Source organism: Alosa sapidissima, chromosome 5 (genome assembly GCF_018492685.1).
Source record: "Alosa sapidissima isolate fAloSap1 chromosome 5, fAloSap1.pri, whole genome shotgun sequence".
Classification (NCBI taxonomy): domain Eukaryota; kingdom Metazoa; phylum Chordata; class Actinopteri; order Clupeiformes; family Clupeidae; genus Alosa; species Alosa sapidissima.
This window is the reverse complement of record NC_055961.1, coordinates 24,452,410-24,464,993: the sequence shown is the minus strand read 5'-3', so window position 1 is coordinate 24,464,993 and position 12,584 is coordinate 24,452,410. Positions and strand designations below refer to the sequence as shown.

Below are 12,584 nucleotides of genomic sequence, written 5' to 3'. Positions count from 1 at the left end.
AATTTCAGGAGGCACGAGATATTGTAGCCAAACAAGTACACTTTTAATAACAACGTGTGTATTCTGATCTAGGCCAATTAATGAATGTAACAATGCAGACGCTTTTCTACAAATAGAGGAACAGGTCAAACATCCCCGAAGAGCCTCAGCAATATTACATAGTCCTGACCTGGCAAAAATAAATAAATAAAAATAAGTAAACAACCCTGTAGCTATTGTTGTTTCCTCCTGTAGCAGTTCAATACGCCCCCTTGTGATTCAGCAGCACTACTAAAAGAGTGTGCTATCTCTGGTAGCCTAACCCCCATCGCCCCCCACCCCCCGAGTCCTTCCCTTCAGACAGGAGAGAGTAGGCTTTTGGAGTCGTAGTAGCAGTAGTAGTAGGAGTAGAGAGAGTGTGTACCTTTCTGTTGGGATAACCACTTTGACTACGGCTTCGGACAGAGTCTGTTCGTGAAGTCAAACCAAATAGTGAAGATATAAACAAAGTGAGTATATATACAGGTTGACACACTACAGGATACACACAGCACAGAACAAACCATACCACCGTTGCAGTCATTCGTAGTAGTGAAACTGGTTACTACAGTGAGAAGAAGGAAAAAATGTATCCACTTTGAGTTACTACTATTTTGTGCACTGTAATTGTCTGAGGATATACTGGTTGTTGTTACAAAAAAAGTCTGAGCTAATGAGCTAATAGTAAGTGCACAGCTGCTAAATGTCAATGAGGTAGAGTTAGATAGAGCTGTGTATCTCTGGCGCTGTCTGCCTGATAACATTCCTGTACAAACCATCTGTGTACTTGGTCTATGCGCTGAAGTGGTTTCACAAAAAAGGGTCCTGTACTTATCACAGGATAAAGCGACTGGAGTTCAGTAAGAGAAGTGAAGCTCGGAGCTGCAGGTCCATAAATAGCAGTGCTGTCCCTACAGACCGTCTCAAAAGCCTATTTACATGTGCAGCTCCCAGTCTCAGCTCGAGTTTTAAATCAATGTCCAGCATCTTTATCCTCTGATGGTTGTGGTGCCTTTTTAGTGAAGCTACTCAAAAATGACATGAACTAGAAACAAACAAACACTAAAACGTGTCCAAATGCTACCCAGGCATTAACTGGCTTTGAACTATAACTCCTAAACCTCAAACAGACCCTTCTAGAGACAATTCCATCCACTAGAGGACCATGCACACAGCCAATGACGCGATCAGACTGGCGGCGAGGGTTGGTTACCTTCTCGAACTCGTCTTTGGAGCGACTCCAGGGCTTGGTGAAGTCGTTGCGGAAGCGATCGCGGGGCTGGGCGTTGAAAGGCAGGCCGGAGGGTGGGGGCGGAGTGGACGTCTTAAGGACCCCGATGGGTGTGTAGAGGGGCTGGGGAGGGATGCGCACCGGTTTGCCCCATCCCAGCTTCATCTCAAAGCCCATGATCGTCTTACCTGCAAAGGCAACAACAACAACAACAACATTGAGTCTGTGGGCACAGTACAGTCACTTTTCCAAAGAAACTCACAGTGTCACTATCCATATGAGAGCCTCAGTCTGTTTGGGTAATCTTTGAAATTGCACACAGTTCCAGTGTTGTCTTAGCCTACGTCAACCGCTGATACTGTCATTAGTCGGCCTCTGAATATCTGAATAAGTCAGTGGGCTATAATTTGTGACGCTCAACAAGACAGGCATACACACACACACACTCAAATTTATGCTTGATTTCACCCTGAGCTGTGTCAATACATGAACAAATATTGGCATTACCACTTGTTCTCACTGCATGATAGCCTAAGCACTGAAACCAATCTGCAGTGCGCAATTGCAGTTTCAAATTAGAGCCCATGTGTCATCTTCTTCAGAAGTGCGACATCTCAGCACTGTTAAATTCAAGGGAAGCAAACTCAACACCCTGTGAAACTCTAGAATAGGAAATTATGAACACAAAGTAGCCCAGCTGAGCAAACAAAGCATGCCCGATGTTTTTTCCTGTAGATATAGAACACATAGTGTTCACCTGTAACCCTTAACAGCATAGGTCAACTTTTTGTTTATATTTACACTGACCTTAAGTGAACAGGCAAAAAACAAAAGAAAAAATGTAGTTCTGTACCGTCCAGTGCCGCCATAGCCCTCTCTGCATCCTTGCGTGTCATAAAGGCCACGAAGCCGCGGTTGGAGACGCGTGTGCGTTCCTCGTCCGTGCGCGGCCACATGATCTTTACGCTGGCCAGGGGCCCGTACTTGCCAAACTCCTTACACAGCATCTCCTCATTCATCTCCGCGGAGAAGACAAGAGGGATGAGAGAGAAGAAGAAGAAGAAGAAGAAGAAAAAGAGAGAGCTCACATCTGTTGTGCAGGCAATCTAACTTCCTTCTGTAGTGTCCTGAAAAGACCTTGGCAGAGGCCTGTGGCAGCTCAACAAGCAGCATTTTTTTCCACTTGGGAAAGAAGCTTCTACGACAATTTCTGATTGGCGAATCAGTGTTTCTGTCCTTCATTGTATGGATGCATTACACAAAGGTTACTATGATTCTTCAGCTGTTGTACTTACCTTTGGGTTTATACAGCCAATGTAAAGGTTAGTTGAGTTAGGCAATGCCGGATCATCATCAAATACTGTCAGGGTGAAATAAGAATTTCAGTCAAATTAAGCCTTTATCTCAGATTTTAAATAACAGGACATGAACTCTGTAAATGAAAGAATTTGGACTTACTTGATCTCCGTGATAGAGGTGCATCCAGATCAGGGAGGCTAGTACCTGGATCCCCCTTCTTCCTTTTGTATCGCTCCTCACGTTCTTCTTGGATTCTAACAAAGGATTGACAACAAAGGCAACGGATCGACACCTCACTCTCTTTTTCAGAACAGGACTGCATAACGACACAGACGAATGCTTTGGAATTAAGAGCACGAAAGGACATACTGTTTCAGCTCCTCTTTGAACAGCTCAAGGTTACTCTTCTTCTTCTCCTCTGTCTTCTTTTTGACAGCCTGTAAAAAGCAAACAGACATTTTCTTCTATACATATCCTTAACTCTGTGTATGCGAGTGTGAGTGTGTGTGTGTGTATATGTGTGTATTAACACAGTGGCCATTCTCAACATCACTTACAGACTTCCTGAAATCTGGAGAGTGTGGTGGTGGCACAGCATTTTGGGAACCTGGAGATGAAAATTTTGTGGATGGTCTGTAGAGCTTACTCTTCTTCACTTCAGCTGCTTGCTCCTCTGTAATAGAAAAGAAGTCAAACGCTCTCAAACCAGTTAGAGGAGCAATCTAATGCAAAGGGCACTGGCCTTTCACACAGACTCCATGCAATTACACTCCCTCATCAATGCTGCCATCAAGTTAAACCATGCTCTGTGGTTGCTTTGAAGTACTATATACTGTATAGACAGAGTAGTATACTTGTAACTTGTCTCTAAAATGCATTTCCTAAAAGGTCGGCTCATAAACTGAATATTACTGGAGAAGGCAAACCTAGTGAATGACAGATATTTGAGATAACCGTCTTCAGACTTTGTGTAATAACCGTGTGTTACTCCACTATAATGACACTGTCATATGAAAACTGCCAATAGCACATGTTGCACATGTTTGGATAGTTATGAGGTTATAAACTGAAATATGCCATTTCTTAATTCTATCACCTTTTGTTGCATTCACAATTCCACCACGGACAAAAGTCTTCACGCCACTTTTATCGTTACTGTCGAAGGAGGCCAAAAATTCTTCAAAAACTTCAGCTGCCTTTTCTTCCTCCTGTGGAGATCAACAAATGCCGGGGAGGCATTAGGAAAAAGGCAAAGGGAAAATCAGTTGTGAACTTTCAGCAGTGTCTCTCTGATCTCTGGTTCCGAGCAACAATCCTGCACAGTTGTGGATTGTGGAAGTTGTAATATCATCTCACCTTTTTCTTCATTTCATCTTGTTCTCTTTTACTTAATGATCTTTTTACGCCAGCGGATTTGCTTTTTTTGTCTGCCATGTTCCCACTGCAGTGAACAGATAAAACAGTTATTATTGGTCAGTAAGACCCCTGCCATTTATACTATAAAAGCAATGGTAGCACTATTTCACCGCCATGGCTTCTGCAAACATGTTCTAAGTTGTGTGACATCAATCACTATTCAATGAGTCTAAGTACTGTCAGAGGGTTTAGTTCTGCCATGTGATTCTGATAGCAGCCATTTATCGCTGTCTATAACACTGCTTGTAATGTTACCACCACATGCATGAAATACAACCCTTCCTCGCCATGCCATTGGCTAGCTGAAAATGGCATTCTTAACTTGACCATTCCGCTATCAAACAATCGTGCACGAAAGTATTTCTGCGTGGATATCGGAAGCTCATCTGGTAACAGCACCATTGCAACAAAGCTAGGATGTCAATTGACTAGTCTTTGTGATCTCCAATGAACCTTGCAGTGCAACAACCAAACATGGCTAGCTAACGTTAGCTACAATTACTTCAGAAACAGACCAACAAAACACACCAACCATGCAATGGAGAAAACTATCGTAGCTAGGAATTTTAATGAACTTTAAGATGAACTCATAGGACAATTGTTATTGCTACGTCTCTTCTGAACAAAATCACACACGCTAGCTTAGTTGTGGTCCCAACCACTCTCAGTTGGCTATCAGCATAGATTGCTAGCTAGCCCACACGGCACCTATGGCACGCTAGCCAGCCTTCGAGTTAGCTAACATGGCTATCTCCCTGATTAGGTTTCCATGTTAACTGCACTTTTGCGATCGACGGAACGCCTATGTGCATTTCATATTGCCCACAAAAAAAGAGCTGGCAACTCCCATGTTTCCCAAACCCAACACACCAAACCACTACTACTTACATAGCTGACAACAACGAGAATATGGACAGTGCGTTTGTTATTGATCCGCCATGTTGGGTTCACTTGAAGTGATGTCAAGAGCCCTCAAACCAATCAACGAGAGACAATGCTTGGCTGGGGCTGAAGGGGAGGAGGAAAAATCAAAGGCCTGGGATTGTTCTTAATTAGGTTATAACGTATGTGAGTATGCATAACAGATAGTTAGATAGCAGTGTACTTTTATTTTTCCATGGAAAAAAAGTAAGATGAAACACGAATATGCTCAAGTGCAGTTATATTGAGCTTACAGTGGTGGGCTTGTTGCCAAGTCCTTCTTTTTCATTTGAAGTAGCCTAAACTGCAAACTGCCTGGTTGACTGGACAAACTGCTGCAATAGGCTACTTTTATTTCCATCCATATTTACAATAAAATCATCAAAGACCAAAGGCCTGAGATTGTGCTATATTATAACTTATATGAGTGGGCCTAGGCCTTTAACAGACAGTATTTTCCATATGCTCAAGTGCAGTTGTTGAGCTTTGCTGTTGTAGGCTTGGGGAAAATTGTGGATTGCCCTAATGTGGGAAATGTTTTGCTTTTTTCAGTTGTCTGTAGTAGGCTATTAGGCTACGATGTGAGGGCAACACAATAATCCAATTTTGATCACAGGACCCTACAGCGGCTTTCCCATGTTTCACTGACATTCATTTGTTTGGGGAAGAGCCACACCCACTGGAGCTTAGGTGTCCCACATTAGGCAGTGTCCCACATTAGGACAATTTAGTATATTTGGAATAAAATGGGCCTATAGGCTACTGCAAAAACTGCCAATAATGTTCACTACTGGACATGAACCACTCAATCACCACAGCAATACTTTTATTTTCGTCCATATTTACAATCAATTCATCAAAGATCAACCGTTTAAAAAAAAAGAAAAATAACTAAAATACGACTGTTGGCAAGCATTTTTAACTCCATTTAAAGCCAAATACATTGAAGTCTTCCCCTCTCTTCACAGAAGTTAGCAAAATTATCAACATGAGGCATGAAGTTCATGTATAAAACTGAATCTGTCCTCTTGAGACATTTCAAAATGTTTTCTTAAAATTTTACTAGTTCTGATATCTGTAGTTTGGACCTACCATAAAATCTTAAATGACAAAACCATAGACGAGATACTTCAGAAAACATTTTTCAGTTGTGTTTGATGCATACTTCATTTGCTTGTTTCAGGTATATGGTTTTGTTTACTTTTTCCTTACACTGCACAGCACTCTACCCATGTTCTTATAGAAAAAGCATTTATTTGACAACAAGCTACATCCTGAACTCTAAATGAATACTGCTACATGGAATCGGCCATCCTTCTCAAACACTTGGTTGGTTGCCACGTTCAGATGCTTCATTGGTCAATTACAGTAACACAAAGGCAGATCTATCCTCCAACCTTTCGAGAGTGTATGGTCAACAAGAGAGCAGAAACTTTTCTCTATGCTAATCACTGGAGGGTGACAGTCCGATCGTCTCTCACTCCTCTACCTCTTCCTCTTCCTCTGTTACTTCTCCCTCCTCTTCCTCTTCCTCCTCGTCCTCCTTCAACCCCCCTTCCTCTTCCAATTCCCCCTCCTCTACTGACTGCCCCTCCTCTTCCTCTTTGTCCTCTTTCTCCTCTTCCTCCTCGTCCACGACCCCTTCCTCTGGCGTCACCTCTCCATGGCCTTTGGCCTCGACTCCAGATATTCAGGGTGGTGAATCGGTCGTTCAGAGTCACAGCCGTCTGAAAAAGTAAATGTAAAAAGTAATAATTGTGCATTAGAGAATGTTTTGTTGTAACATAAAACAAAAAAAGACACTGTAGAACTAAAAACACTACTTAGCCAACTTTATAATAATGCTCTGAGTGGTCAGGTTTAGATACTGTGAATTCTGCCTACTGTATATTATATTTTGAGAAGATTTCTTCACCAACTAAATTGCAATACTTTTAGAAACAGCACATGGGAATAATAAATGTGATATACCAAGGTGGAATGCAGAAGAGCATAGTGAAAAGAGATTTAGAGATACGTTTTATTATTAGGCAATTTTATGATATAATTGGACACGTTATTTCTGTATGTTTCACATAGCTTATCATACCCTCAACTTATTGCAACACATTACATATACATCACTTTGAGCTACATCACATTGTACAGTGAACAGAGAAATTCCAGTAGCCTATTACTTAAGTTTGAGAAGCCTGCCCTTGAGTGATCTACTCGCAATAACAGCACATGGCAGTAAAATGTGCAACAAGAACATATACTTGGGCATAAGAATTATAATTGGGGTGTAACCTATGCTCGCATTTCTAAAGATGATACAGTGGCACCAAAGCTCTTAGCATATAACTGTCTCTTAATTTTGAATTTGAGGTCAAATATTGAAAATGATATGCCAGAGTTGTTGACCTCTCCTTAAAATAGGACGCACCTGATTGGACATTGCCTTGAAGTTGAAGTGGAGAGGAATGCCTTTGGGCTGGGGGTAAGGACCGCCAGTCTCTGATGACCCCTCTGCGTTTGATCGCACTCTATGAAAAAGACAGAGGACATATTTCAGACACACAGTGTGCTGTTGTATATAGGGATTTCCCACAGTGGGCAATCAACAACCAAACCTATCTCACATTGCAATATGAGGCGAGATTCAACGAGCAATGTTCGTGAGCATTTCACTGGGGTTATCAAGCAGGCACCTTCCTTCATTGGTGTTTCATTGAATTAGGCCCACGACACCTCCAGTGGTGTCTGCTGTCCTGGACCCACCCCCACCACACTCATGATGGGTTGGTAGATGTTACATTAACGACATCAACAAGTACCACTCCAGAAACACAGTGACAAGATTTCACATATCAATTCAGGTCCTACCATGACCCCAAGTAGTCTGTGAGTGCCTCAGCCATAACTACTGGCTTGCCTTTTTTTTAGCTGCCTCAGAAAAATCATTTACAGCTCCTTTCAGTGATCATCCATGAAAACCAAAATCTGACATAAGTATTGTGGCTGGATTTGCTACAAAGCCCTTTAAGTCTCCACTGGTCTTGTATGTGCTTGCCAGCCTTGTTCACTTGGTTTTGCTACCAGTTCTGTATTTAACGTTTTCCTTTTCTGTCCCTTTACACAAAAGAAATTCTACTGTCCCTGTAACTAACCAGCAGAGTTAACTTCAACTCTCTTGTTATTAAGCAAACAGGGACATTGCTTGCAACTACTTCCGTCTTCACCAACCCATTGATTGTTAAGAAATATTACACACATTAGAGTAGAAGAGGAATGTACTCTTAATCTCATACTTAATATCATACTTGCATGTTATCTCTCTATTCGTCCCTCTATCTTCCACAAATATATGGAAACACTGATGCACTTCTGAACCTAGACTCACCTGGGTTCGCTGGCAGCTTTTGAGTTGGGTAGTGACACAGTCAACAGGGAGCCACCAGAGGGCGCTCTATTCCAGCTTTAAACAAGAGGGATAAAGACATTGAAGAACACTTGTGATGTTACACACGGTTTTCTCATGCAGTTATGCTGAGTCACACTTTGTTGACCTCACTCTCACCCTCTGACTTTCTGAAATCGCTCCAGTTTTCCTCTTCCTCTGGCAGTGGGGAACTAGGGAAAGAGGCAATAAGAAGGGGAAGAAAATAACAAACTTACACTTCTCACCCCGATGGCCTGGGTCACACCAGGGTTATTTGACCAGGGTGTAATTCATGTTTAATTTCACAAATTTAGAAATGCTCACAGATATGGCAAAGGCTCTGTGTTTGATTATTTGTTACCGTTATTTTTGACTCAATATACACATTAGTAAATAGGCTTATCATGAAATTGGTCACACACACATCCACTTAGGTAGCCAATAGAATTACATTTCATCTATTTTTTCCCTCCGTGTGTGTTTAATGTGATTCAATCTTGCCTGAAAATGTGTACTGTACAGTATCGGTGGGACTGTTCATAAACATTCAGGTTCTCAGAGCATCATTCATGAGTAGTTTTCTGGATTCCACTGACCAATTCTCTGCCATGATGCCATGTCTTGGCTTAACATTTCATAGGCATGAGATCCGAACATTCTAAAGCCTTGCAAATGCAATTTGACACATCAAATTGGGCAGCTGTGGCCCACTGGTTAGCACTCTGGACTTGTAACCGGAGGGTTGCCGGTTCGAGCCCCGACCAGTGGGCCGCGGCTGAAGTGCCCTTGAGCAAGGCACCTAACCCCTCACTGCTCCCCAAGCGCCGCCGTTGAAGCAGGCAGCTCACTGCGCCGGGATTAGTGTGTGCTTCACCTCACTGTGTGTTCACTGTGTGCTGTTTGTGTTTCACTAATTCACCGATTGGGTTACTGACTGGCATTATGAACTTTACATTGTTTCTATTTAGTAAAATACCACACCTTTTCTTGAATTGTGAAATATCAATATTGTTGGAAAGATATTGACAAATTGTACTTTGTGAGTAAAGATCTGATCCCTACTGTACAATGTTATATAGATAGATTGGCCCACTTACTGCTCTATTCAAGACAAAGGGCCTGCCTCCCCTCCCATTGGTGTTTGCCTGGAACTGTGCCGTATTCCTTCCCCTGATTGGCAGAGAAGATTGATAAAATCAGTCAAAACATAGTCCGACTGATATATTCTGTTTACACATTAAGTTCTTCCAAATAATCACACGCATGCACATATACACACAGGTCCATTAGGCTATGTTTTTAATTCAGTTTACCTTCCTAAAGCTTGTCCTCGTCCACGATATGGTCGAGAAAAAGCACCCCTGAATGCAGATTTTGTCTGATCAAACTGTCCAGCAGCCTTCAAAAGACAAACATTGCATATATTTATTACATTTCATGTCAGCCTGACCTATAGAGTAATTAATTTGCATAGATGATTTAAACATTGTGAGGATAACATGAATTATGTTGCACAATATATGAATAAGAGCAGGGATATGAAATTGCTGAACTTATTTTGCATTGAAGTGTACACTGCTGTTCAATGTGGAGTCACAGAAATGTCCATTCCACTCCATTATAGACAGAATACCAGCTGAGATCAGTTGCATTGTTTTTTAATCAGGGCAGCAGTTTTCAGACATTATGTGCTTACATAATTGCAAAAGGGTTCTCCAATGTTTTCTCAGTTAGCCTTTTAAAATGATACCAGATTAGTAAAAGAATGTGCCTTTGGAACATTGGATGAATGGTTGCTGAAAATGGGCAATGTAGATATTACATTAAAGATGTATGAATTACAGCCATTTATTTCTACAACAGTCATTTACAACATTAATGATGAAAACAAGGACATTTCTAAGTGACTCCAAACTTTTGAACGGTAGTGTATGTTGAACATCTCTTTTCATATGACCAACCTTGTCATTCAGAGCAGTTCTGTTCAGTGGGCTTATTCCTGTCCCACGAAAGGCTCCTCTGCTAAAACCAAATCCTCTCCTCCTGTAGAAGCCTCGGAAAGTTGTCCCTGTGAACCCAGACCTGTAGGGTCCTTTACAACACCATAATACAATCATTTTAATAGAGCAGTTATAGCTTACATCCAATGTACATGCATGAGTATACATCACAAACACACAGAGAGAGAGAGAGAGAGAGAGAGAGAGAGAGAGAGAGAGAGAGAAGAAAGAGAGACTTCAAAGAAATAACTAAATATTCCATTCCATTTAAGTCCTTACATTTAAGTATCTGTTGTTTTACCTTGGAATTGATAGGCACCTGATTGCTGACCAACTTTGTTTAATTTCGTAAGAACATTGTTTCTGTTTGCCAGCCGTTTATTTTTGGCCCTTGTAGCCTTATTATTTTCTCGCTGTTCTTTCTTGTTCCTTTTGATGATTTCATCTAAAAGAGAAAACATTAACATTCAACTTTGTTTAGGAAAAATGACAGGTAACACAGACGAGAGTAGTGGGATGTTTCTTTTATCACAAAAATCACTGAGCTTCCGGTTATTTTAGGGCCGAATGAATGATAGACATGTGCAAGCAATTCAACAGGCTGTGTATTCCAAGCTTATTAACAACGGAACGGGCCTAGTGAGAGACCTGATAATAGCCTACACTGTTTCAGTAAAATGTGGTCAAGCATTTAGCGCTGAAAAAGAAATAAAAATAATTTCAAACACTGCATGCGATAAAGAGATATCTGAAAAAGTGTCTGACTTTGGTGTTGCACAGCAAAAGACAGCTGCTGAATCTGTTTGACAGCGGCCAGGGTTATGTTAAGGAACGGTAGGAAATTACAGGCAACTATTTCTTTGTCACCATACTTGTTAGTGTAATGCCACTCTCTCTGAAAGATTACAAACCTAGTGACAAGTCAATTTTCTCAGAGTCTCGAGAGTCTGGTTCCTCCATCGGCATGGGCTCTGGCTCAGTCTGGTTTTCATTCGCGTCGCCCATTCTCGTCTTGGGACTGGCAGTGCCAATGTCACTATCTCCGCGGGGACAAAACTTTTCCTCTCCGATGGAAAATGTAAAGGGTAGTTTTATTCCGTATGCTTCCTGGAGGCCTATATTGACAACCTATCGACTAATTCGAAAGCCCCCTGGTGCGGTCGGCGACTTGAGATGTGGGACAGCTGGCAGAACTAACGCGCTCGCGCTGATCCCACTGTCCAAGTGAAACGCGTTACCCAATCCAGAAGCGCTGTGCATGGGACTGACTGCATAACTGAGACGAAAATAGCCCATGCCGTAGCAAACGTCCAGAGAGAGTAGGCTTAGCCTATGTTTTAACGGGTTAAGTTAGCATAGTTCAAATAAACTTGCATAGATATGATAAACTTGAATTAGGCCTATTAGCCTAGTTTATGCACTTATTCTAAGCTTTCATGTAACCTAATCATAGCTTGACTAATAGATTTAGATTAGATTAGATAGTTTTATAGATTCAACTTTATTGTGCAGAGTAGGCTACAAGTACAGAGACAACAAAATGCAGTTTGTGTCTAACCAGGAGTGCAAAAAAGCAGACAAGTGCAATGTGATATATAAAGTAGGTGGTGCATAGACATGGCAAAAAATATGTGTAGACAGTTGTTTTCAGAAGGTGGTTTAGAGTAGTAGGCTATAATAAGTATGTGCAGTGTATTAGCAGTAGGCTAACCTTAACCATAATATAACCCGAAAAGTCTGTGCAGAGGAAATTACTGACAGTTGTCTATCTCATTTTTCATTGGGCCCACAATATAAGTCGGTGGTTTTGACTGATAATGACTTTTTCATACTTCTAGCTATAGGCCTATAACCCAGCATATAGCCTAGATAGCACTGTAAACTAAATCTGTACCAAACAACGAAGTATATGCCTTGAACTAGCACCATATTATGACTTACACTTTGTTTCTTGAAATAGCTTCTGATGTCCTCCACCTTTCTTTTCTTGCCCGACATCCTCGAATCGACAGCCAAGCAAATATACATTAGGTTCTGATCAATGTGTAGCCTATGCTATTTTTAGTCTATAATAATAATAATAATAATAATTATTATTATTATTAGTAGGCCTAGTAGTAGTAGTAGTAGTAGGCTAGTAGTAGTAGGCTAGGCTACCCCAGGTCTATACATTCTACTTGGTTTCTTCCTATGAATGTGGTGGCAGCAACGTCGTCACTTGGCGTCGCCAGTGAGACAGTGAAAAAGAGAGAGAGGGATGGTGAAATGGCACTCAAAT

General features: G+C 41.4%; 2 protein-coding genes across 3 annotated transcripts in view; both read right to left on the bottom strand.

Moving 5' to 3' along the window:
- Positions 1-4,946, bottom strand: part of zgc:163098 (uncharacterized protein LOC100037380 homolog) — a 16,261-nt gene extending 11,315 nt beyond the window's left edge. The window contains exons 1-10 of one of the 2 annotated variants that reach the window (XM_042093730.1): positions 4,853-4,946; positions 3,905-3,989; positions 3,645-3,756; positions 3,106-3,221; positions 2,918-2,985; positions 2,708-2,802; positions 2,545-2,609; positions 2,103-2,268; positions 1,232-1,437; positions 404-447 (exon numbers count right to left, since the gene is read on the bottom strand). In XM_042093730.1, coding sequence (XP_041949664.1) covers positions 404-447; positions 1,232-1,437; positions 2,103-2,268; positions 2,545-2,609; positions 2,708-2,802; positions 2,918-2,985; positions 3,106-3,221; positions 3,645-3,756; positions 3,905-3,982 — 950 coding nt within the window. In that variant the 5' untranslated portion in view covers positions 3,983-3,989; positions 4,853-4,946. The remainder of the gene's footprint in view (positions 1-403; positions 448-1,231; positions 1,438-2,102; positions 2,269-2,544; positions 2,610-2,707; positions 2,803-2,917; positions 2,986-3,105; positions 3,222-3,644; positions 3,757-3,904; positions 3,990-4,852) is intronic. The other variant, XM_042093731.1, reaches the window with a different exon arrangement.
- Positions 4,947-6,270: 1,324 nt separating this feature from the next.
- Positions 6,271-11,517, bottom strand: si:dkey-17o15.2 (UAP56-interacting factor). The gene is made up of 10 exons (XM_042093355.1): positions 11,218-11,517; positions 10,608-10,751; positions 10,268-10,398; positions 9,620-9,705; positions 9,404-9,476; positions 8,445-8,497; positions 8,268-8,342; positions 7,311-7,410; positions 6,436-6,612; positions 6,271-6,282 (listed from the first exon to the last, which is right to left on the bottom strand). Exons 1-10 carry the CDS (start codon positions 11,309-11,311, stop codon positions 6,271-6,273), a joined length of 945 nt encoding a protein of 314 aa, XP_041949289.1. The 5' UTR covers positions 11,312-11,517.
- Positions 11,518-12,584: the final 1,067 nt, after the last annotated feature.